Here is a 24877-nt window from a genome sequence, read left to right on the forward strand (position 1 = left end):
AGAGTATAAAGGATAAATAAATAAATAAATAAGAGATACAGAATCCCCCATTAAAGAAATTTACTTACATTTATATGATAATTTACGTATTTATATTTACTTATTATTATATAATTTACAAATTTCTGTATTTTTAAAAGCTTTTTTGCAATAGAATTGTTACAATTACAATTATTCATACTTTTATTACAATTACTTTGAAAAAAGGCTTTAAAAGTACTGAAATTTTTTAATTATATAATATTAATTAAATATAAATACGTGAATTATAATATAAATATATGTAAATTATATAATAGTTAGTAAAGTATTCTTAGCTTAAATAGTTTTAATAAATAATAGTATTTCAGTAAGCAAAACATCGACTTTTATTTTAAAATTAGTCATTTCCGGTGGGCGTGACGCAACGTCTCCGTTTACGCTGGTGCCATTTTAGTGCTCGGCGAGAGACGAGCGGCCGCACAAAAGAGTCTGCACAAATAAACAATGCTGCAATAGTCACTGTCTGCGCTTAGTTTATTTGTGAAAGTAAAGCAGTCGACGTTCCTTTACTCGGATCGCACTCCTTTTCCCACCATGTCCACCGAAACTCCACCGGACCAGGTAAAGTAAAGACAAATGTGCAAGTGCTCGTGTTTGCGGCCTAGCGCTAGCTGGTCAGATATGCTTTCGCAAGACGAATATCGATGTTTATACGTTTACCACGCGGTTTTCGCAGTCTGCGTCGAGTGTTTGTGCAGCAAAGGCTTTGTTTTAGTGTAATACGTTAGTAAGACATTTAAGGGAGTGAAGGAGAGAGTCGTTGACGTAATGCTGTTGCTTGGTGAAAGCGACGGTAGGACTGCGGCACAGCACGATGCTATTGTTTGCTAACATTACTTGCACTAGTTTTTACAAATTGATTATTGGTGTATTAATGGATATCATACGTGAGATTGGAAGTTAAGATTATATTTCATATTAGAATAATATTATAAATTTAGTATTCGAAGATTTCTGATTGAGGTAAAGTTGGTTTTATATTTGCACATTCGTTCAGTGACAACTTGTAACACATGGACGAAACCTGCAAAAACAGTGAATAAATTGAAAGAGTTCAGGTGCCAAAAAACCTCTAAGTGCCGTCTGAAGATTTCCTCAAACTTGCATTTTTCTTAACTTGCTATGTTTATGTTCAGTTATTTCACTTTAAAGGCAACGAAAATAACATATTCTTTGCACTAAGAGTAAAATTACTAAAACTACACATGAAAAATGCAAATTTTAGCTGAATTTCAGAAAGCTCTCTTTAAAATTACTGTTAAGAAAATAAAATAATAACTAAACTCACAAATTCCTGCTTAAAACAATGAATATATTAATACCCAAATAAATAAATCCACAATTTCCTGCATAAATAAAACAAAAATGAATAAATATTTATGCGAACAAACGTATAAATGTATATAAAAATTAATAAATTCTTAAATATGTAAGTTAATAATGGTGCGTGCAGATAAATCAACTTTCAGTTTAGCATTTACTTAATTTATTTTTGCAGGAATTTGTAGATATTTATTTATTGTTTTATTTATGCAGAAACTTGTGGATTTAATTATTCAATAATTTAATTATTTTTTTATTATTTTTTTATTTTTTGGCAGGTTTTGTCCTCCATAGTAACACGCTCCCTGTAATGTTTACAATAGTACTTTAAATATTCAGTCTGAAATCACATGCAACTATGACTTGAAAGCAACATTAGCACTGTTTAATTGACTGAGCAATGTTTATTTCGATAGTCATTGGCTATATATATATAGCTAATTAACTATTCAGAACTAGCTATAAATACTTTCCTAACATGATATAAATAAGGAGACGGTCTGAATGTGTGGATAAAAAACCAACTGTTACTCAATATCAGATTTTCCTCATTCTGAATCATATTTTATTATACTAGACACACCCAATGTGTAGCATCATCTTTAATTTAAGTAATTTAAAGATTAAGCATGTAACATGCATAATTCAGAGTGTGTATTTCATTCATGTGCCTTTTTTCCACTCCTCAACAGGCGGCAGAGTACATCCCAGAGAAGGTTAAGAAAGCAGAGAAGAAGTTGGAAGAAAATCCATATGACCTCGACGCTTGGAGCATACTGATTCGTGAAGCACAGGTTTAGTGACACAGGGTTGCATTCCTTTTTACCTGGGGTTCCATGTTTTGGGAGGGAACGGGAGGGTCGCGGATTGTAAATCATGTAACAATCTAGTCTCTTGGGACGTACGTTCTGATTCTGTATGTAAATGAATTTCACTTCTTTTAGAATCAACCCATAGACAAAGCAAGGAAGACATATGAGCGACTTGTCGCCCAGTTTCCCAGTTCGGGCAGATTCTGGAAGCTATACATTGAAGCCGAGGTTATATTTCATTTTAATTAAAAAATATCTGTGCATGACGATGCTTTCTCCACATTTTGATCGACAATGTGATATTCACACAACAGCAATAATCAGGGCGTCAAGGGAAACTCTTATAGCTTGTATCATTTAGGGGTCATTCTTTTTCTTATATTTTTTTAAGTTTTATGAGGTGATATTGTTGCATGTTTCATCTGCAACAGCATTAAAACAATTTTAATAGTATTGGAGTGCTTTAGCCTTTATTACTTGTGTCAATTTCTTGCCTCCCGTGTCATTTCTTTGAGGTTGTTGTGGTTTGTCTAATTAATTATTCACAATTATTAGCGTCTCTCTCTCTCTTGTCCCTCATTCCATATTCTATTAATGTGCAGTTCACACATTAAGTCTAGCTGGTAGAAATTCTGAGGCAAATTAGTATTTTTTTTTTTTATTATTAATTTTTTTACGAGTACACACTTGCAGAAAGAATTAAGATTTACTTTTAGATTATTGATGTATTGTTAATATATGATTTATGTAATCATATGCAGATTAGGCTCAGGGTTTGTGTTGTAATTAGGGCTGCACAATATACAGTTTCAGCATCGATATCGCAATGTGATCCTTCGCAATAGTCACATCGTAGGATCTCCAATGTTAAGTCTATTATTATTGATCAAGTGTTTTTGGGTCCTGTGACTGAATGAACATTTTAAAAGCATTCAGGCATAAGAAATTGTGCTGTTAACTTCATTAACAATACATTTTACTGACTTGATTATACAACGAAGATTATGTAGTATTATTTTACACTTGATGATTCAATTACTGTATAGCTGAATACAGTTAGACGTCTTGGAAAGCAATAAAACGCTGTTTATTTGGTATAAATGTTTTTTTATTTGAATTTGTCTGTTCATGTAGATTGTTTATTAAATTTTATGCTGATGCACTACCTTACAGAATCATCCCAATCAATCAAAAATATTAAATTCTTTTCAAATAGAAATTCAAGGTGGAATTACATTCATATCGCAATATACATTGCAGAATAAAAAAAATGTGTGCAATGTTAGATTTTTCCAATGTTGTGCAGCCCTAGTTGTATTGGTGAGTACCTTACAAGGAACATTCAGATTCACAAATACACTTTTATTAGAATTAACCACTTATTCATATTCCTATTTAAATTAAACTTTTTCTCCATTTATTTTGGAAAATTTCTTTAAATAAAATTATTCAACATCACCACTATGGAAACTAAAGGTAATTTTTTTTAATACTCAAACTTTCATTTTTGGGTGGTTAAAGTGATTAAAAAAAATTGTTTTACCCAACTTTTCTGCAAAATTAATGGATGAAGTTGACCCTTTGCTGAGCCCGCACTAAAACATTACTGACCAACCTTACCTTTGCATCTGTTGCTGTTCTCAGATAAGCTTTTTATTTTTTCCCTGATGTACAGTAGTTGAGCAAACTAGCCCAAAAATCTATAATCTAATACTCTATAATTGTCTTGCCAACAACAAAATACTAATAAAAACTCTGTAAGGACTGAACAAAGGTATATAAATTTGTTTCAAAATAATGTTACTCACTAGATTTACTTGTAATCCCAGATTAGTCTGCATTATATTTTGAGTATAATGTAAAAACACAAACTGTTTTGTTCACTGTATCTAATACCATTGTCTAACATAAAGTGAATATCACTTAATTTAGTTTTTCTTTTGTGTTTGGAGCCTATTCTGGTTTTCAGTCTCTACAGTTTTACTAGTTACTGCATCCAAAAAGCAGAGACTAAATGCTTTGCAATGGGAGTAGGGCTGGGCGATATGGCAAAAATACAATCTTGATAATTATATTCTATATTGAACATTAATATATATTTCGATATGAATTATTAATGCTTTCACTTTTTAAAGAGCATCTCAGCCATGACTAAATGTGGATACTGCTGGCGGGAAAGTGAAACGAGCATCCTAAACAATACTGGGTGACCTATTTATATCCAATAATTTTCGGAGAACAAGAATTGGGTGAATCTCTAATATCAACACAATTATACATTCCTATTGGATTTTTCTGCTGTGTGAGTGCTCTTAGAATTAATATTGAGTAAAAATGTCCGGAGCTTATTATTGTTATCAATATAAGTTTGACTGCTATTCGATATGATTGTTTTATTGGCCCAGCCCTAAATGGCTGATTTATTTTCAGCCCAAGTAATTTTAATCCATTTCTACCACTTTAACAACATGTTGACACTTATCATAATCAAGATCAGAAGTTCATAATTAGTTTTATCTGATGTATAAAGCTTGTTTTAGTGTGACATGAACCAGCTTTATGCTGCATTAGTAAGAGCCAGTTAGGATCTTCAATCTAATGTTCACAAAATAATTCCCAAAACTCCCAAATAACCTCACCCTGGATAGTTTATTCAATCAGTTGATCAGACACAGTTTTAATTTACTAGAACTTCTATGTTAAGCTGCTTTGACACAATCTACATTGTAAAAGTGCTATAGAAATAAAGATGAGCTGAAAAGATGAACATTAAATAGAATAGGAATCAATATTTTCTTAGTTTTGTGTCTCCAGTATTTGCTAATAATACAAATGTGCAATCTTTTTCTTTTGTTATTGGTTGAATGTAATAGAAGTTTGTATATTTTCGTGTTAAAATATATGCCATTTTAAAATAAATCAAATATTAGAACATTTAGCCACAGATCATGACCTAGATTTGGATCAGATTGTGTTCAGTTTGATTGAACGTTTTTAATCTTGAAAACTAATAACTGTTCAAGCTTCTCCCTGCTTGGTTAAAACCAAGACTGCTTGTTTTTTTTTTTGTTTTTTTTTTGACAAACTGTTCCTTTTACCTCTGCCGTAATAAAATGCACTGTAACAAGTTTGGCTTGTGGTTGTAATGTGCATTGTAATTGTGTCAGTGAGTGTGCGTGCATGCATGCGTGTGTCAGAGGCATGGAGAGAAGCGCAGTGACAGCCGTTCTGCCTTGATACCACTATTTCTCACACCGTGTCATGCTGAGTTTGATTCCGTTTGGAGCTGTTGAGTGGTTGGTTAAGTATGTCAGGCTGTCACCATTTGCCCTGAAGCTCAGACGCACTGCCAACAACCTCTTACAGCAGATCTCAGTGATGATCATGATTTATTACAAACAACCGCAGGGCATTAATAAGGCAATTGACCCCAAAATGAATATTCATGCTGTTCCAAACCTATTTATAGCTCTCATCTGTGATCCAAAAGAAAGATAACTATTTTTGTTCTCTAATGAAATTGAACAGGGATTAACATTGTTTTGGATCCCATTTATTTTCATTGCCTATAAAGGTCACATGTTTGGAATGCCATGCATGTAAATGAAATTACTTTTTAGTGGGGGTGTTCAACTACTGTTTTTAATAATAATGGCAATCGGATTAACTATGTTTGTTGTCCTAGTTTGTAATATACAAAATATTTAAAATCCCAGTGACTAAAGCATATTTTGTGCTAGTAGTACTGCTCTGGAGTGGAGAACAAGTGCTGCCTTTACAAGTGGAGAGTTGTAAAGACTATTATTCAGAATGAAAACTTCATTAAGTCTACCCACATCTCCTGAACTGGCGTTAGTTCAAATAAATGGATTGGTCAGTCTCTTTCTTTTGTGTTTAAATGAAATGACTAAATTTTCTCTCTTAATCAAGGCCTTAATCATAAAGCTACTTGTTTTGACATGTTGAATAATTTCACACAGACTCGAAGGGTTAGTAGATTGTGTATTTTTGTAGTCCTGCAGTACATCTGCACTTCTGAATCGTAAATTTGCAGTGTTGGACATCATGATACCACTCAGTAGCTCCACTGATCGTCTGTTATTAATATTTTGGGGAAATCTTCACACACTTTATTTGTCTTGCATTTTATTCAGTTGCTTCAGTTGTATTTTTTTCAGAATACTGAAAAGTGCATGACTTAGTGTGAGTTTTAGGTCTTTTTTTTTTCCTCATAAAGACTTGCTCTCCCTACTAGTTCAGTACCAAATCATGCATCTCATGTTGACATACTGCACTAGATTTTTGTGATTGAGAGAAGTTAGTTAATTTTTTAGCTGTAATCTGTGATTTGACACAACAAATGTAACCGTTTGTAACAATGGTAATTTTTCTTCATGCAATAAATGGCATGATTGTCATTATTGATTTTTTTACATTGGTGTATATATGCATTTGTTTGTATGCTGACTTAAGACAAAACTGGTAAATTATTAAGAATGTTTTGATCGATGTTGTTGTTCATCCCCTAATGAATATAGACATTGCTGCTTTCATGGTGTTAAATTATAAATAAATGTATCATTTGTAGCTTACCAGCAGAAATAAATTCTTATTATTAAGCCCTAAAGTTATATTTGTGTCTGCTGTGAGATTTCTGGTTGTTAAACTCTATGGCAGTGTTTTTACGTTTTCTTTCGAGTATGTTTTTCCTGAAAAAAATAAATATTATTCTGTAATAAAACATTACACTTTTTCTGTTCAACGTTTGTGAATGAGAAACGCATTTAGCAGTTTTAAGCTATTGTAGTTGTCTGAGTGTAGTAATTGACCTAGTAGTAGTTCATAATTGACACATCATACTATTCCAGTTGCTTTATCTACAGTACCACAGAGGGTTTAAAAAAAAAAAGAAAGAAATTCTTAAAGCTCTAGATCAGGGGTGTCCAAACTTGGTCTTCTAGGGCTGGTGACCTGGAGAGTTTAGTTCCAATCCAAATCAAACACACCTGGACCAGCTAATCAAGCTCTTACTAGATGTACTAGAAACTTTCTGGCAGGTGTATTGAAGCAAGTTGGAGCTAAACTCAGCAGAACAATAGCCCTCCAGTACCAAGTTTGGACACCCCTGCTCTTGATGCATCCTGTAACTTTTTCCATAGGCTTGCACTCCAAAAAGCAGCATTTCTGCAAAAACAATACAAAACAATCAGCTAAGGAGCTTTGTCGATCATTTACACATAAAATGGATTCAATTTAATAAAGGCTGAAATGAAAATGTAATGCAGGGTTGTGTGAATGTCACATTGTTGACCTCAAAGTGTGTGGAGCCACTCAGTTTTGCTTCTTACGAAAACGCGATTTTAATGATGTTGGTTTTCAAATGTGTCTACAGATCAAGGCTAAAAACTATGACAAGGTTGAAAAGGTAAGCATTTGTTAACGTATGGCTGACAGACTCATGAACCATAACATCTGGGGTTTATCTAGGTCACCACTTTAGATGCTCAGAGTAAACAAAGATGGTGTTAAGAGATAACACGACACATGCCTTGCTAGAAATACCGTGTTTACTCTTTTCAGTCCATCAACGGTCAATCTGATATTAAAATATGAGAGGGAAAAAATCTGTTTGCGATTCTAGTTCAAAGATAAAACATCATTCTGGTTACATAGATCCAGGGTTCCCACACTTCTTAAAAGTACTTGATTTTCAGACACGAATCAAAGGCCTGGAAAGTACTTAACCAAACATGGCTCCTTGAAAGTGCTTAAATTTGAAGTTTATGGTGTCATTTCAACAATTGCACTACTTTGAACATAATTTTAAAATGGTCAACATTTTTAAAAACGACATTCAAAACATCATTGACATTTTAATGTAAATATTAAGTGTAATGTTAATTCAGGAAGGACTTTCATGGTGCTATGTATGCTGGGGGTGTGAATTACAAAGGAGCTCGATTTAAAATATTAGTCATTTAAAAAGGTCTTGAATTTGGTGTCCATGAAAGAGTGGGAACCCTGTAGATCACATTACTGTTTCGATAAAAACTGTTTTGATAATAAAACCATTTTTCTTTTCTTTTGCATTATCCTAAGTTTATTATAAATGGCATGAGGTGTGTATATATATGTATATGTGTGTGTGTGTATATATATATATATATATATATATATACATATACATATATAAATATACACACACTAATTATTCAGTATGTGCCATGATATAACCATTTAATAATCATTGTAATTGTATGCAAAATATTTTGATGCGTGATTATAATTTATAATGTTATATAATGTCTAGAATTTGACTGTTTTGTTCACCTCAGTCTGCAATGGTATCATAATGCAATTAAAACTAGCATTTAATAACCCTTGTGTACTGTTGAAATTTTCTACTTTTTCGTTATGTTTGGGGCTGTTTTTGCCCCATTGACTTCCATTATAATAAAATTTATTTGATTGCAAAGCCTTGACACCATGTAATCATGCATTCTTGATTGTTACTGGTTTTCCCTGTTGGGATGGGGTAAATGGTGTAATTTTTCATCCGTTGCAGTGCATACTAAAGCTTAGTTTCTGCCTTCTATATGGATTGTAGTGAGAGAGAGAGAGAGACATTTGCACGCTTATCTTGATATGTCTGTGAAAAATCAAAATGACCAGCTCAGATCTCAGAACATGGTTAACATAGTAAGTGTATTTATGCACGCACACTAAAATCTGCTGTTGTCCATATAAAAGCCAGAAACATTTTTGCACAGGTTTATCTAAAGGGTTAATGTTGCCAACTGATGATCAACAGTCAAGTTACACATTTTACCTCTTCCCAACAGTGTGAACCACCAACGATCAAGAATGCAAAAACAGCCCCAGACATAATGAAAGGGTAGCCAATTTGACTAGTCTCAAAGAATTTTCCCAAAATATGTTAAGATTTGTCGCCAAAAATCATTCCATTAGCTGAAACAGAGAAAGTTGTGGCTTAATTAAGATTAAAAATGACCCCAGAGTGGTTGAAAACCTCTCCAACAGCCCACAAATGGGTTAAAAATGTGTTTCTGCATTTGTATAAGCTGTGTTTTTGTCTTATGGGGTGTGTTGACTGTTCGATGTTTTGCTTAGTTATTTCAAAGGTGTTTAATGAAGGTCCTGCACATTGACCTGTGGAAGTGCTACCTCTCGTACGTCCGTGAAACCAAAGGAAAACTGCCCAGCTATAAGTATGTCACACAATTGTATTTCCAATGTCTAGAACTGAGTGTCAATGTCTATAACACAAGTGTCAAATCCAGTTCCTGGAGTGCCGCAGCTCTGCACAGTTTAGTTCCAACCCTGTTTCAACACACTTGAGCCGCGGGCACACTGCACTTTTTTTTCCTCCATAGACTTCTGTTCATAAGCACACGAATGCGGCAGACCGGAAACAAGCACGTGCGACAAGTTTCCCAGTTCGCAATGTTGAAAAGTTCCAGCTTGGTGAACTCTGACCTGCGAAATCACATCACGTGACTGAGACCAATCAAAGATCGTAACATGACCTCTCTACTGAAATTTAAAATATAGATCGATTGATCACTTTTTAAAAAAATGTTTAATCATCTTGTGAGCTGCGGCCCTCCAGTAACTGGATTTGACACCAGTGGTCTAGAATAAAGGGTCATTTGATTTCACACTTAAATACTTTGTGATGATAACTGTTATACTATGAATAAGACAGGACTCCAAATCAAATTTAAATCTTGAAAGAAACCAAATTTCAGGCTTAACTACATCTAGGAAGCTTGGTTGTAATGTAATGAGAATAGGAAGTCTTTAGATAATGCATTATTTCTAGTGAGCACTATAAAAAGCTATGGCCATGCAAACTGTCAAAATATTGTCTAATAGTGCTGTATATATTACTATTTTTTAAAATAATAATAGTAGAGAGAGATAGCAAGTATAAAAATTCTGTAATAACTTATATTATGAATGAGACAGGACTACAAATCAAGTTTAAACCTACAAAGCAGCAAAATTTTATTCATAAAAACTACATCTAGGAAGCTTGTTTATAATGTAATAAGAATAGGAAGTATTTTATATGCTGGATTATTTCTACTGAGCACTGTTAAAAAAGACATAGCCTTTTAAGGTATGCAAACTGTCAAAACATTATCTAATAATGCTGTATCTATTTAATTATCAGGGGAAAGAGAACATGAAATGTTACCTTTTCAATCCAACATACTCTTATGCTGATAATATAATGTGTGTTGTAAGAAGTTAGTAAACTGAGAATCTCAGACTGAATCCAATGTACAAAAGTACTATGCAGTTTTAAAAAATTTAGGACATAAAGGAATGAAAGTCAAACAAACTATTGTATATTGTAGCTTTAACTTCACATCATGTTGAAAAGTAATTGAAGACTATTGCGTATTCAAAATGTGCTGTTTTTTTTAACAGGGAAAAGATGGCGCAGGCTTATGATTTTGCCTTGGATAAGATTGGGATGGAGATTATGTCCTATCAGGTGAGGGATTTGACGGTCCATATTGTAGGCCTGTCAATATATAGACTTATCGCACAACACATGAACGTGACCTCAATCATTTTTAAAATCAGTATAAACCAAACATAACCAATTCTAGCAACACTTAAGCTGATTGTGCGACATCTCTATCTCTATTGGAGGTGTCAGTTTTAGTATGATTAAAAATAACTATAGTATTTACTATTAATTACTTTATATTTTCATGTAGATGTCTGACGACTGAAAATTGATCTTGTAGCAGATATCGCTGCCTATGATACTTTTTACCTCACACTTTTTTGTTAACATTTTTTTATTATTTATTTAGCATTGGCATTTTCACATTCTGATTCTAATGCCTCATTATTAAATCGTTAAATTGACTTTAAGTGAAATATTCTTAAGAATAAAATATGATGTGTTCTTTGGACGAGTGTACTTGCATTGTGATATTTATATATTGTCATTGTGGCATTATATGAGTGGCATAAATTGGTTTTGAAATAATCGTTTATCGCAATATATTTTGGTGCAATATATCGTACAACAAAAAATAGATATCGTGACAGGCCTACCATATTGATCAAGATTTGTTCTATGGCATGACTTGAACTCAATTCCTCTTCTTCTTCTTAGATTTGGGTGGATTATATCAATTTTCTCAAAGGAGTGTAAGTACACCATTTATATCCCCAAAACCCATTTATTGTTCATTAAGGTCAGGCATTTGAAGAGCTCTCTGTGTGTGTCCTGTATAGAGAGGCTGTCGGGTCATATGCTGAAAATCAGCGGATCACTGCTGTCAGACGCGTGTACCAGAGAGGCTGTGTCAACCCTATGATCAACATTGAGCAGCTCTGGAGGGACTACAGCAAATATGAAGAGGTGAGAACATACACAGACAATGGATCAATGTGCTGTTCTGGTGAAATGGGAATAGTTCACTTAAATGAAAATACACAAGTGGTTCTAAACTTTTATGAATTTCCTCTTCTGGTTGAAAACAATAAGAGATTCTGAAGAATGTTGGGAAAAAACAGCTGTCATCAATCCACTCCAATAATAAGAACAAAAATACTATGGGAGTCAATGGCTGTTTTTCCCTAGCATTCTTCCGGATGGCTTCCTTTGTGTTCAACAGGATAAAAAAAATCAAGTGGAGAATTTTCAATTTTGGGTGAACTATTTCCTTCTATAGAAACTTATTTATTAACATTTAATTCTTTGTTCAGTTTTATTCATCTGTAATGTGTTTGTTATTGGTGTAGTTGGTTATAAAATGCTGTCGTTTAATTTTAAAGGGTATAAATGTGCATTTGGCCAAAAAGATGATTGAAGACAGGAGCAGAGACTACATGAATGCCAGGAGAGTTGCTAAGGTAAGTTCCTTATGGGTTAAAATATGTGATGGGATAAAGCAAAATAATTATTACCGCGTTTTTAAAGTCATATTAATATAATTTTAATATAATAACAATAATCATTTTTTCTACTAAATGTCTTTTTTTCTAAACCAATATTATAGAAAGCATAAATTAGGGCTACTTTAATATTAGAGAGGCTAGTATATCATGATAAACTAATGATCTGCTCTCAAATGTTGGTCTGAAAGCCTGCGTTTGGCTTCTCATTTTTGTGTTTTTTAATTTTTAGGTTCTAAAATGAGCAATAAATACACTATAAGTACTGTACCATTTGTAGAAGTGCCACGTTGGTTGATCTCCATCTCTGGCTACTGCATTTGACTTTATCTGACAAGGAAAACTATTGATTTCTTCTCGTCACTTTCTTCTTTGTTCTTTCTATCAGCTGATAGTGTGTTTTTTTTTTTTGTTTTTTTTTTTCTTTTAGGAGTATGAGACTGTGATGAAGGGTTTGGACAGGAATGCTCCTTCAGTGCCGCCCCAGAACTCCCCACAGGAGGCCCAGCAGGTGGAGATGTGGAAGAAATACATCCAGTGGGAGAAGAGCAACCCGCTGCGCACTGAAGACCAGACGCTCATCACAAAGAGAGGTGACTTATGGCACAGCGGGTTCTGTCAATCAACCAACAACTGCTCCTTGGTTAATGTTATATCGTCTATATCAGGGGTTTCAATTAAAAGATCCAAATCTGAATTTATCAATGTAATGGTTTTAACAAAGCTGTTTCATGTACATTTTGTCAGTAAAGCTGCTTCTAGTAAACCTTCTGCACATGCTTTCAGATTCAGTATTTACTACACAGAGTTGTAGTTCCCTGATAAGCTATAAAAAATGTATTTAATGGGAAAATAATGGCATTGAGATGATCTTAATACATGTCATATGATATTCATAATCACAGTAGATAATCATAACTTCAGTCAAGTGCTTGAAATACATTTTTCTGTGGGATTATTACATAGTCATATGATATTTAGTCACGTATCAATTAAAAAGTTAAATCTTTTGTTTATAATGCAATTCCATAGGGATTTTTTGGGGTTTATTACATGAGCGCGCCCTCTGGCCTTCAGAGGATATTTACTGCTAATTACGCAACATTGCTTTCCTGAAAAGATACGCATGACAATCACAGTTTCACATTTGAAATGTCATTTCGATTAATCTCCCTGCCGAACTTGCATATCCATCTTTATGTAAAGCGCTGGTTAATTTGCTACATGGCATATGTCGCTTTCACTTGCACGTATTGAATGTATGCTGGTAACTCTATATAAAGATCTGTGTGATTGTACCGTTTATATTTTCAGAGCATGTAAACATAAATGTAGTGAAGTATTTTGATTTCACTGTCAGAAAGCATCTAGAAATGAGTCAGTCTTTAAGATGGAAAACAGTATCTCATGTATGAAGTTGTGTCATTTGCAGTGATGTTCGCCTATGAGCAGTGCCTTCTGGTACTCGGGCATCACCCGGACATCTGGTACGAAGCTGCACAGTACCTGGAACAGTCTAGCAAACTCCTGGCAGAAAAAGGGGTTGGTCTGCATATCACTAAATAAAAAGACTGTATTACTGCCTGTGCTTGGATTTGAAAGCATGGCTGAATGGCTTCTTTTGTAATTATTAGTTGTTAATTTTATATTGCATGCATTTAACGTGATCTCTTCTTTTGCTCTTGATCTCCTCGTTCAGGACATGAACAATGCCAAGCTGTTCAGTGACGAAGCCGCGAACATTTACGAGCGCGCCATAGGAACTCTGCTAAAGAAGAACATGCTGCTGTATTTCTCGTTTGCAGATTATGAAGAGGTAAGAATAAAGGCTTGTACACACCGTTTTCACTCGTGTTTATCAGTGTTTTTGTTTTCAAGACGTTTTTTAGATATAGAAGTTGAAACTATATTGTACAGGCCTATTACTTACACCAGGGCTGTACAATTAGTTTGTCATGGGGGCCAGTTCATGAAAAGCATCCCAAACGAAGGGCCGGAGTGATATGACTTGCAATATGAGTGATGACACAACAGCATATAAGAGCCCATATGTTGTATTTTTGCTCCTTAAGACACCAACATTGGCTTTTTCTACATTAAAATGTTAATATATTGTATGTTCATAAAATCAGTGCATTGTACAATAGGCTATTTTTTTAACAAAAATTCAATTGTTGTATTTCAAAGCACAACAAAAGCAGTGCATAGCTTAAGCAGTCTTTTTCTACATTCAGACACATTCATATGTTATGTTTTGAACTGCACAACAATTATGAATGCAACAATTATAGATTTTGGTTGTACGATTATAGTCTAAAGAATAATCATGGTTTCACGGTTATCATGTCTTATGTAAATTTAAGCTTTATATTAGCTAAGTAGCTATTTATATGAACTGTTGTTATCCTCTGCATTCATTCATACATAATCATTTTAATAATAATTCGTCTAATATATCTTTTGTTTACATTGCACTGAAAGGCACGCACAACTCTCACCACTACAGCGTGAGATGTTTTCTACTGCGTGTGCTCCGCATGTGTATGCATATTGGCATATATTCTTACATTAGAATATATGCTAATGTATTCTAACAGCTAATCCCTGTTCATAGCTAATACAACCTGCATATAATGTTCATAGTACATCCATCTGTAAATATTACCATAGTTTTTCTATAACTGCACTTTATAACCTATACCTATATCCTGCACTTGCTGCTATTGCACTGCTGGTTAGACCGAAACTGCATTTCGTTGCCTTGTACATGTGTAATGACAATAAAGTTGAATCTAATTTAATTAGAAATAACAAATTTGCCCTCGGAAAAGACGTGATGTGGGCAACACAGTTGGCAACTTGGCATTATTTTGTTTAATTGCATCAGTTTCGTTTCGTGCAACAGAAATGCAGCTTTGAGAAACCCTTACGATTAATTAACTGTGACAAATTAAAGTGCAGTTAATAGTGAAATCGGTTAGTTTTCGTCTGCTCGCACCACTCGCTTAATGTCAGGTGACTCACGCTCTGCACAGCCTTCTACTGCAGCTCGTGCTGTATTGAACAGATGCACGTCACTTCATAACTATAGCGGCCGTTTTTCGACTGAACTGAATTTATTTTTGATGTCTTCGTCACAGTTTGGAGGGCCGGAACAAATTGCCTTTTACATTTATTACAGCCTTTGTTCATGTTTGTTAACATTAGTTAATGAAAATACAGCTGCTCATTGATTGGTCAATGTAAATCACAGTGCATTTACTAATTTAAACTAGCATGAATTTAGATGTTAATAATGCATTAGTAAATGTTGAGCTATGATTAATAAATACACACACACACAAGTAAATACATTAACTAACGAAACCTTATCGTTGGGGGTGACCAAATTTCTATCGTCTCATGTTTACATATCAAGTGATTGTTTTGCTTCTGTACTTTGTCGACTTATATCAGTAAATTTGCATTTGTTTTATTTGCACATTTGCTTTCATTCAGCATTATGAACCAATATTCTTTAATATGCAAAAGTAGGCAGTCATATGTTAATCTACTCATGATTTTGACAATTTCTGATGGTTTTGATCTGTATTTTACAGAGTCGTATGAAGCACGAGAAGGTTCATAGTATATACAACCGCCTACTGGCGATAGAAGATATTGATCCTACACTTGTAAGTAGAGCTCTCTTTTTAGACTCATTTCAGGGTTCGTGGACATAATAATTATATTCTGCTTATTCAGGTCTATATTCAGTATATGAAATTCGCCAGAAGAGCCGAAGGTATCAAGTCTGGTCGTTCCATCTTTAAGAAGGCTAGAGAGGATCCTCGAACACGACACCACGTGTACGTCACTGCTGCTCTGATGGAGTACTACTGCAGCAAGGTAACTTTACTCACTTTGCTCCTATTTATTCACACTACAGACCATTTTGAGGGATGTAAACAAAAACAATGGTCTCTCTGTATTTACATTTTTAATTTCTATAACATCTGAGAATTCAAAAAGAGCCACATATTGATAAATAACCTTATGATAGCTGTTTTAACATTACATTATGATTGAATTGCCTCTTGTTACAGTTATGAAATAGTTTGATAACTAGCAGGAAATGTTCATGGCCCGATGTGCATACCCTGATATAAACCCATGTTTACAATTCTAAAATGCATGGCGCTGTGTGTCGTTGTGCGGTGCATGCGTTGTGCAACCCCCTTTACAATAGTCTTGCTGCAGACAACCCTTTTTGAGACTCACACTGCTAGCGATCAAAGATTTATGTTAATTTGGCTATCTGAACGCATTCTGTACTGTACATGAGACACGAAGGAGATTTATTGACAGGGGGCTACAGCCAATCAGGATGCAGAACACGATGCTCTGTACAAAAAAATGAATGCATGTCAAATAGCACAAAAAAAATAGCGAAACTGCGAGGCTGCAAAAAGTGAACCGCATTATAGCAAGGGATCACTGTATTTCTTATTGAATGTTGATTAAATGTTTAAATATATTATCCAAAGACAATTAACAGAGCATCTGACTGTTTCTCCCCCTACAGGACAAATCGGTGGCCTTTAAGATATTTGAGCTCGGACTGAAGAAGTATGGTGACATTCCTGAGTACATTCTGGCCTACATTGATTACCTCTCTCACCTAAATGGTAAGAACACTATTCATTTCATTAACTCACAATCTCCTTTTGAGTCTAAGAGATGTTTACTAGTCTTCCTCTATTGTCACATTTCAAACAATCCATATAGAGTAAGGTGAAACACTGGCAAAAACGTTTAGCATTGGGAGATGGTGCATCATTAACATGACTGTGAGATCTGTGTGTGTGTAAATAAACAGCTAGAGTATGATATCTGACACAGAAGCACTTATCAGACCAACCAAACCATCCATCTCTTTTATAAGGGAGATAGCTAGGAGACTGTGTTTGCCATGCAGTAAACATCGGCCATGTTTATCCTGTCGCTAGGCTGTTACTAAAAGAAGGAAGAGAGTTAATGCCTGGCCAGGTGTGAGTTTTCAAAAATAAAAATGAATTATCGAGCTGTTTGCTTTCTCTCCATCACAGAGGACAACAACACCAGAGTCCTGTTTGAGAGAGTCCTGACGTCCGGCAGCCTCTCCCCTGAGAAATCTGGGTTAGTGGGGTTTCAATAATTTATTCTGCTGTGACATCTGTTTCAGTTCATTTACTCCTAACTGGTTTTACACTTTAAGTGTTAATGCTTTACGTTCATCTAAGGTTTGAATAACCCCAACTTTTACAGTTTAACATTAGCTAAACTTAATAATAGTTTGTAATTCAATTAGGGATGCTCAAAATAATCGATTAACCGTTAACTGAAAGGGTGCGTTTGTAACCGATTAATGCTATCAGTTAACAATTAAAATCATTATTTTATATATATTTTAGTTTGGCTGCATAAGGGGCCGATTGAATGCGCCTTTGCGTTAAGAGGGGCATCTTTTGGACGAGGCTCATCCCAGAGCAGCAGTTTGTGTTGTCAAGACAACTACAGAGAACTTTTAAAGAGCATGGTTTCCGCTACATTCATTCTTCCATGGCGGGGACCAAAATGCATCTCGCCACGGCTACATTACCCATTCAAAACATTCAGTTATTGTTGTTGTTGTTTTTAATAGCGGATTATAATCGCACCAAAACGTATTAAAAGGTAAGTGAATTATAACAGCGCAAACTTTTCTGTAACAGTATAGTGCTGTGCGCTATCTGTTTAATTCTTTGGCGTTACGTGCTGACTGACTGACAGGTGCGCGATGCGTGAGGCCAGCAAACACAACGAAGCGTTTAGTTAAGATGAACACAGTTTCTATAGTTATACTTTATTTTTAGTTAAAGTATGAGTCTGCATATAATCACTCTATCTTGCTGGAGTTTATAGCCGTTTCACTTTACTTCAGGATGCATTAACACCGCTCTGGAGGTCTAATCGCTGTTTTAAGTTATCCAGAGCTGTATGAATTTACAAATCTTGAATATCACAGTAGTATTAAATATTACAACTGTAACAACACAGACAGCAACACTTATGCACAATCGATACCCAGCTGATTCAGTCGTTTTATAAGAGGACCGCGCTTCTTCTCTTCTTTTTTCCTTGTCAACATATAAAGGCAAGTGCGCCTCGCGTTTTTGGAATGAAAAAAGCTTGTTAGCTGTGTCGGCCACTTGTTCAACTGCAAGACATACTTAACTAGCGGGACAATAACTTATAACCCGTGGCTACAGACACATTTGCCAAAGAAGCAAAATGGAAGAATATTGCAGTTTGAAACAGACGTGTTGATACCAAACCAGCGCTGATGTTGACCTGGATCTGCGTCATAAACGCAACAAATAGGCTTTACCTTTTATTTTACAGCTTATAAAGCATGTATGCACATTAATGCAATATCATATTTAAACAACAAAACTGTTAACAAAAAGTCAACATATGCGCCCGTTGTTGTCTTTTCATCACGCAGCGCGCGCACTTGAACCGCGAGGGAGAGAGAGGAAACCAAGACATAATCTTTAAAATAATGATATCTATTAAAAATGTAAAAAGGTTTTGTGATTATAATAATAACAGCGGCATTAAATAAATGCATATTTTCCATGGAGCGAGTGATTTGAGGAAGTCTGCTATTTTTGACGGAAGACAAAAATATGATTGGAAAAAAACAGCCTATGCCGGTTATTAAAAATAATCAGTCAGTGTTTTCGATTTGTAATATAAATTAATTATTTTAGTGGAAAATAATTTAGGGCAGTCCTATTTATTTTATTTAGTTTATTCTGCTCTTCTGTGCTAAACACTGCAGGTGCGTGAAAATGCTCTGTTGTATTGTTCTATTATTAATATGCTAGCATATAAAAATAAATCAGTATTTTAAAATGCAATATTTAATGTGTCAGACACAAAATAGACACGTCAATTTGTTTAATATAAAATTAATAGTAATCTGACCAGTTAACCGTTAATAACCGATTAATGAGCGGCGGTTGTCGGTTAGCAAAATTAACCGAAATGAGCATCCCTAAATTCAATTCACAATAATTATTGTTTCAAAGCAGCTTTACAGAAGCTGCACATTATCACATTACAAGTTAAGGGTAATAAGGTTAATTAGCTAATAACTAATTACTAATAACTTTATTAGTTAAGGTTAATACACAACCTGACAAAAGTCTTGTCGCCTATCCAAGTTTTAGGAACAACACAATAACTTGACTTCTAGTTGATCATTTGGTTTCAGAAGTGTGTTAAATGAAAGGCAAAGGCCTCTAGATTACTCTTGCTTGACCAAAATAAAATATGATCATGCCTTGATTTTCTAATAAGGACAGTAGCGTCTGACTCTGCTTAGACAACAGTCTTGTCACTTAAATAATATACAGTATAGAATATAAAGTCATGAATTAATATTGTGTCTGACTCCATCATGAGCTTGGAGGACTGCATCCATACATCTCTGCAATGACTCGAATAACTAATTAATAAAGTCATCTGGAATGGCAAAGAAAGCATTCTTGCAGGACTCCCAGAGTTCATCAAGATTCTTTGGATTCATCTTCAATGCCTCCTCCATCTTCCCCCAGACATGCTCAATAATGTTCATGTCTCTTGACTGGGCTGGCCAATCCTGGAGCACCTTGATCTTCTTTGCTTTCAGTAACTTTGATGTGGAGGCTGAGGTATGAGAAGGAGCGCTATCCTGCTGAAGAATTTGCCCTCTCCTGTGGTTTGTAATGTAATGGGCAGCACACATGTCTTGATACCTCAGGCTTTTCCAAATGATCAACTAGAAGTCAAGTTATTATTTGTTGCTCTTACAACTGGGATCGACGACAAGACTTTTGTCAGGCATTGTATATATAAATGAAGTTAACCTGCAGTTATATAGTATATAGGTGATGTCTATGTCTAGATGTTCAATGAAGTCTATTTGTGTGTTAAGTGTATGTGTTAGCCATATATGAAAATGCTCGACCTCCTTTAGTGGACTTTGCTATTCTGGGTACTACCAGCAGCCTTGAGTTTAGAGATATTAGAGGGAGTTGGATTGTAACAAGACAGAAGGTTGATTTACTATTTAAAGCCTTATAGGTAAGAAGCAATGTTTTATAATCAATATGGAATTAACAGGTAGCGAGTGTAAGGAAGATTTTAATAATCAAATTGATGGTTCAGTCAGATTGAAAACCTTAACGTAAACTACTCGATGTATCCAGTTGAGCTTCAATTACATACCAGTTTGCTGACTTGAAGGGGTGGTGTGGAACTAAACAAATCTGATTAAAGGAATGGTTCATTCAAAAATGGCATAATATCCACCTCATTTACTCTCCTACAAGCTGTTCTAAACTGATTCCTAATGTTAGCGTTGTGATTTTTGTAAAACAGGGAAATCTGGGCACGCTTCTTGGCCTTTGAGAGCAACATCGGGGACTTGGCCAGTATCCTGAAGGTGGAGCGAAGACGTTTCATGGCCTTTAAAGACGAGTATGAGGGAAAGGAGACTGCTCTACTGGTGGACAGATACAAGTTCATGGATTTGTATCCCTGCTCTCCCAGTGAACTCAAAGCTCTAGGATATAAGGTACAAACACCTCAGTTCACAAATACTGCTTTCGCACTGCTATTTTGTTGTTGGAATTAGATTTTTAGACACCAAATGTTTTTTTGTAAATGATTCAATATACTCGCATAAGAGTTGTTTCGTTCGTCATTTAGGGGTAAAAGTAAGTCTGAAATGCCTGAGCAGTGGGATACTGCTAGTGAGCAACCTAATGTAGTTCACACTATAGAGTGATGTTTATATCAAGATGTAAACATCAGGGTTCCCAGTGGGCATGGAATTTCTGGAATATCATTGAATTTAAAAGGCCTATTCCAGGTTTGAAAGTCAGGCAATTGTATTATTTTTTTACTTAAATCATGGATTATCAAGGACTTTTATTTGTCACTTAATTTTGGTTCCATTTCTCAAATTTTTTTCCTATACTATATTTTTATATTGTCCTGCTTCACACCTATTGTATAGGTTTGCCTATTTTTTTAGCTCCATTTTATTCCTTTCTCTCTCATCAGCTTGCAATTACTAAAGTCAAATGCAGTCACCAGACAGTACCTGTTAACTGAGGCTAACACGGAGAACACAGTTGGGTTTTGTTGACGCTAGTTGTCAGGTGTCAGCTTATTAATTAATATAATAATAATTCCTTACATTTATATAGCACTTTACTGCACACTCAAAGTGCTTTATACATTAGGGAGAATCTCCTCATCACCACCAGTGTGCAGCATCCACCTAGATGACGCGATGGCAGCCATATTGCGCCAGACTGCACTCCACCTGATTGGTTGAGAGGAGACAGAGTGATGAAGCAAATTATCATATGGGGATGGTTAGGAGGCCATGATGGACAGAAGCCAGAGGGCAAATTTGCCCAGAATGCCAGGGTTGAACCCATAATCTTTTTCGAAGGACATCCTGGGATATTTAATGACCACAGAGAGTCAGGACCACGGTTTAACACCTCATCTGAAAGACGACGCTCACTGAGCAGTATAGAGTCCCCTTCAATATACTGGGGCGTTAGGACCCACACAGACCACAGGTTGAGTGCCTCCTGCTAGCCTCACTAACACAACTTCCAGCAGCAACCTAGCATTCCCATGTGGTCTCCCATCCAGGTACTGACCAGGTGCAGCCCGGCTTCGTTTCAGTGGGTGACCATGTGAGAGAAAAAAACAGGACGCATGGTCACGTTAGCGCAAGTTGATTTGTTTTGCTAAAAATTAATGGAAGTAAATGAGACTGAAAGCCTGGACATAATATGCTTATTTCACGCGGCCGCCATTTTGAAACATGAAAGCGAGGCTGTGGTGGGAAGAAACCCGGGAGTATAGGATCAGCATTGTAGACATTGTAGCAACATACTGTGGTGTCAACGCAGATATGGTGTAAACATCACTTTAATATCATTCAGTTCAGTTTAATTAAAACAATTAAAAGCATATTAGGTATCAAACAACATGACAATGTCTTTAACAGTAATACGTTTAAGTGTCCTCCTAGGCTTCAGTTCATAGCAGCAGGTAAACACCATGGGGGAGCTTTCCTGCTTCAGCCTATGTAACCCAGTGAGCCATAAAACAATGCAGTCCTCTGTAGCACATCCTCGTGTTGTCTGTAACAGTGCAGTGCGGTGAACTGATGACCTTCACGGCCAATCACAGGCATTTCTGTTGAGCACGTGAACACAATGGCAAATCAGCGCTGTTTAGGAACGCCATCAACACTGCTTAAATGTTAACGGGAATTTTTTTAATAATAATAATTCCTTACATTTATATAGTGCATTTCTGGGCACTCAACGCGCTTTTTACATTTCAGCACCGAAATTTTGTATCGTGACAAGTTTAATATAGTAAAAGAGTCAGTTCCTTAACTTGAGTTTGATGAATGGCATCTAAAACGTGTGTTTGGGAACGAAAACTAGTGCCATTTCCCCTTAACTTAGCTGAAAATGAGTATCCTTTTTTATTTTCACTATTCATTCAGAACAGACCTTCGGGTCACTCTGAAGGCGGTTAAATTATTAATTTGTGTCACTTTCTCTTCGCTGATAAGTTATACAGCCAGGTACATAACATTCCTGTGTGACTCAGGTGATACTTCCGGGTTCCTTCCCACCGCAGCCTCGATTTCACTGTTTAAAATGGCGGCCGCGAGAAATCAGTGTATTGTTTCAATAGAAGCACCTCTATTGGGTGAAAGAGTTTAGGTCATAGGAAATTCAACCTTTTGTGAGGGAGAATTTGACATTTGGCTTAGAGTGGGGACCCTGCATTTGTTCGCCATTTTATTGCTTGAAATATATTGGGCGTTTTTCATGCATCACTTACAAATGCCACAACAATCAATCCTTCATCTGACAATCTGGATTTGCAGGATGTGTCTCGTGCCAAATATGCATCTCTGATCCCGGAGGCGGTGGTCGCTCCTTCTACCCCTGCTCTGAAAGACGAGGCTGACCGTAAACCAGAGTATCCCAAACCTGACACCTGCCAGATGATCCCCTTCCAGCCACGGCACCTGGCGCGTGAGTACAACTCCATCTACATATTGAAGAGCTGAAGTTTAAAACATGTCCAGTTGTGATCTGAGCTCTTCTTGTGTTAATATGGTGGTTTTGTTTTGTCTTTCAGCCCCTGGACTGCATCCTGTTCCCGGAGGAGTGTTTCCTGTTCCTCCTGCTGCTGTCATCCTGATGAAGCTGCTGCCTCCTCCCAGCTGCTTTACAGTCAGTTCAACACCTCAGCTTTTCTTTTAAAGGGGACCTATTATGCAAAAATCACTTTTAAACGTGGTTAGACACAGTTGTTTGGCTACAGTGTGTGAATATAACCAGCCTATAATGGTAAAAACGTATTCAGTAAACCTTTTTATAATCACACTTGATAGAAACAGTCTGCAGAAACACTTTGATTGACATGCTCCCTTTGTACGTGTCATCAGAGTGGGAAAGCCCCGCCCATTAGTGATGATTTCTCCCTCATTAGCATAGACAGCCCTGAGTGAGAAGCAGCCGTTCGCCATTAGATTTTTCACCTGCTGAAGATAATGTCAGCGACTAACAGGATTATTGTCGAGTTTTAGGATGAACGCTATAGTCAGTAAGTTGTGAGGTGTAGTTACCGGCTCTTAACTTTCAGACAGAAACACTATAAACCAAGAAAGAAGGATCGTTCTAGTGTGCGTACTGTATGTTGTCTAATTATTTTTAACTTGTGATTTAGACGTTGTGTGTGTTTTTGTTTTCAGGGCCCTTTTGTACAGGTGGATGAGATGATGGAGGCTCTCAGAAGATGTGTATTACCAGACAGTATGTATTACCTTGTTTCAGCAGGTTGTGTTAGATTTACATTTAGTCATTGTCCAAGGCGACTTAAAATTGAGGAGGCATTCAGTGATTCGACAAGAAGAGGCAATACACACAACAAGTGCTAATTAAACAAAGGAACTGTTAGTGCTCAGAATTAAGTACTAGAGTTAGGAGGTGGGAATTTTTTTTATTTATTTTATTTACATATATATATGTATGTACATACACACAAGCAAAATCACACGAGTAGCAGATATGGCTGTATATCGGCACTTGTGGGAGGCATGCGGCTGAGTGCCTTGAACAGTCAGCCAGTCACCGATCATGGCCTCCCAATTATCCCCATCCACCAATTACCTATAGCTGGTGTGTGGTGAGCACACTGGCGCCATTGCATCATCCAAGTGGATGCAATGATGGGGGAGTGGAGAGACCCCCTCCCCCCCTCATGATTGTGAAGCACTTTGGGTGTATGGCCATACACAATAAATGCGCTATAGAAATACACTTTACATTAGCATTTAGTCCAAAAAAAAGAGCTTTAATAATTTTCCTAACGTCACTGGTGCAGCCATAGTACAGCAGCAGGTTATCTTGACTATTATGCCAGAATAAGAGTTTAGTTCCTAGGAATGTTGGTCTAGAAAATAGTAATTTTTCAATTTCCGGCATTACTACACGATGTAACTACAGAGGACTCAAGCTTTTAAATAAAAAAACAAATCAAAACTTAAATTAGCAAGATGCTAACGGTCCAATCAGATTCGATTCATTATGCTAAGCTAATGGATTAAAATTTTTAATTAATTAATTTTTTTAAAACTCCTTAAACTTCCTTAA

The 24877-nt window shown here is 35.8% G+C and overlaps 1 protein-coding gene across 1 annotated transcript; it reads left to right on the forward strand.

Annotated features, from left to right (window-relative positions):
- Nucleotides 1-408: 408 nt before the first annotated feature.
- cstf3 (cleavage stimulation factor, 3' pre-RNA, subunit 3) lies at nt 409-24121 on the forward strand (the record flags this gene model as incomplete). The annotated part of the gene is made up of 20 exons (XM_056452590.1): nt 409-603; nt 2058-2159; nt 2310-2405; nt 7570-7602; nt 9309-9406; nt 10635-10701; nt 11338-11372; nt 11460-11586; nt 12003-12080; nt 12553-12715; nt 13555-13664; nt 13822-13938; nt 15722-15796; nt 15867-16010; nt 16687-16789; nt 17210-17279; nt 20550-20745; nt 23104-23254; nt 23361-23455; nt 23977-24121. Coding segments are annotated over exons 1-20 (2032 nt in total), but the record flags the coding sequence as incomplete, so codon positions are not given.
- Between the last annotated feature and the right edge of the window lie 756 nt (nt 24122-24877).

The sequence above is a fragment of the Danio aesculapii genome, unplaced genomic scaffold, assembly GCF_903798145.1.
Source record: "Danio aesculapii unplaced genomic scaffold, fDanAes4.1, whole genome shotgun sequence".
Classification (NCBI taxonomy): domain Eukaryota; kingdom Metazoa; phylum Chordata; class Actinopteri; order Cypriniformes; family Danionidae; genus Danio; species Danio aesculapii.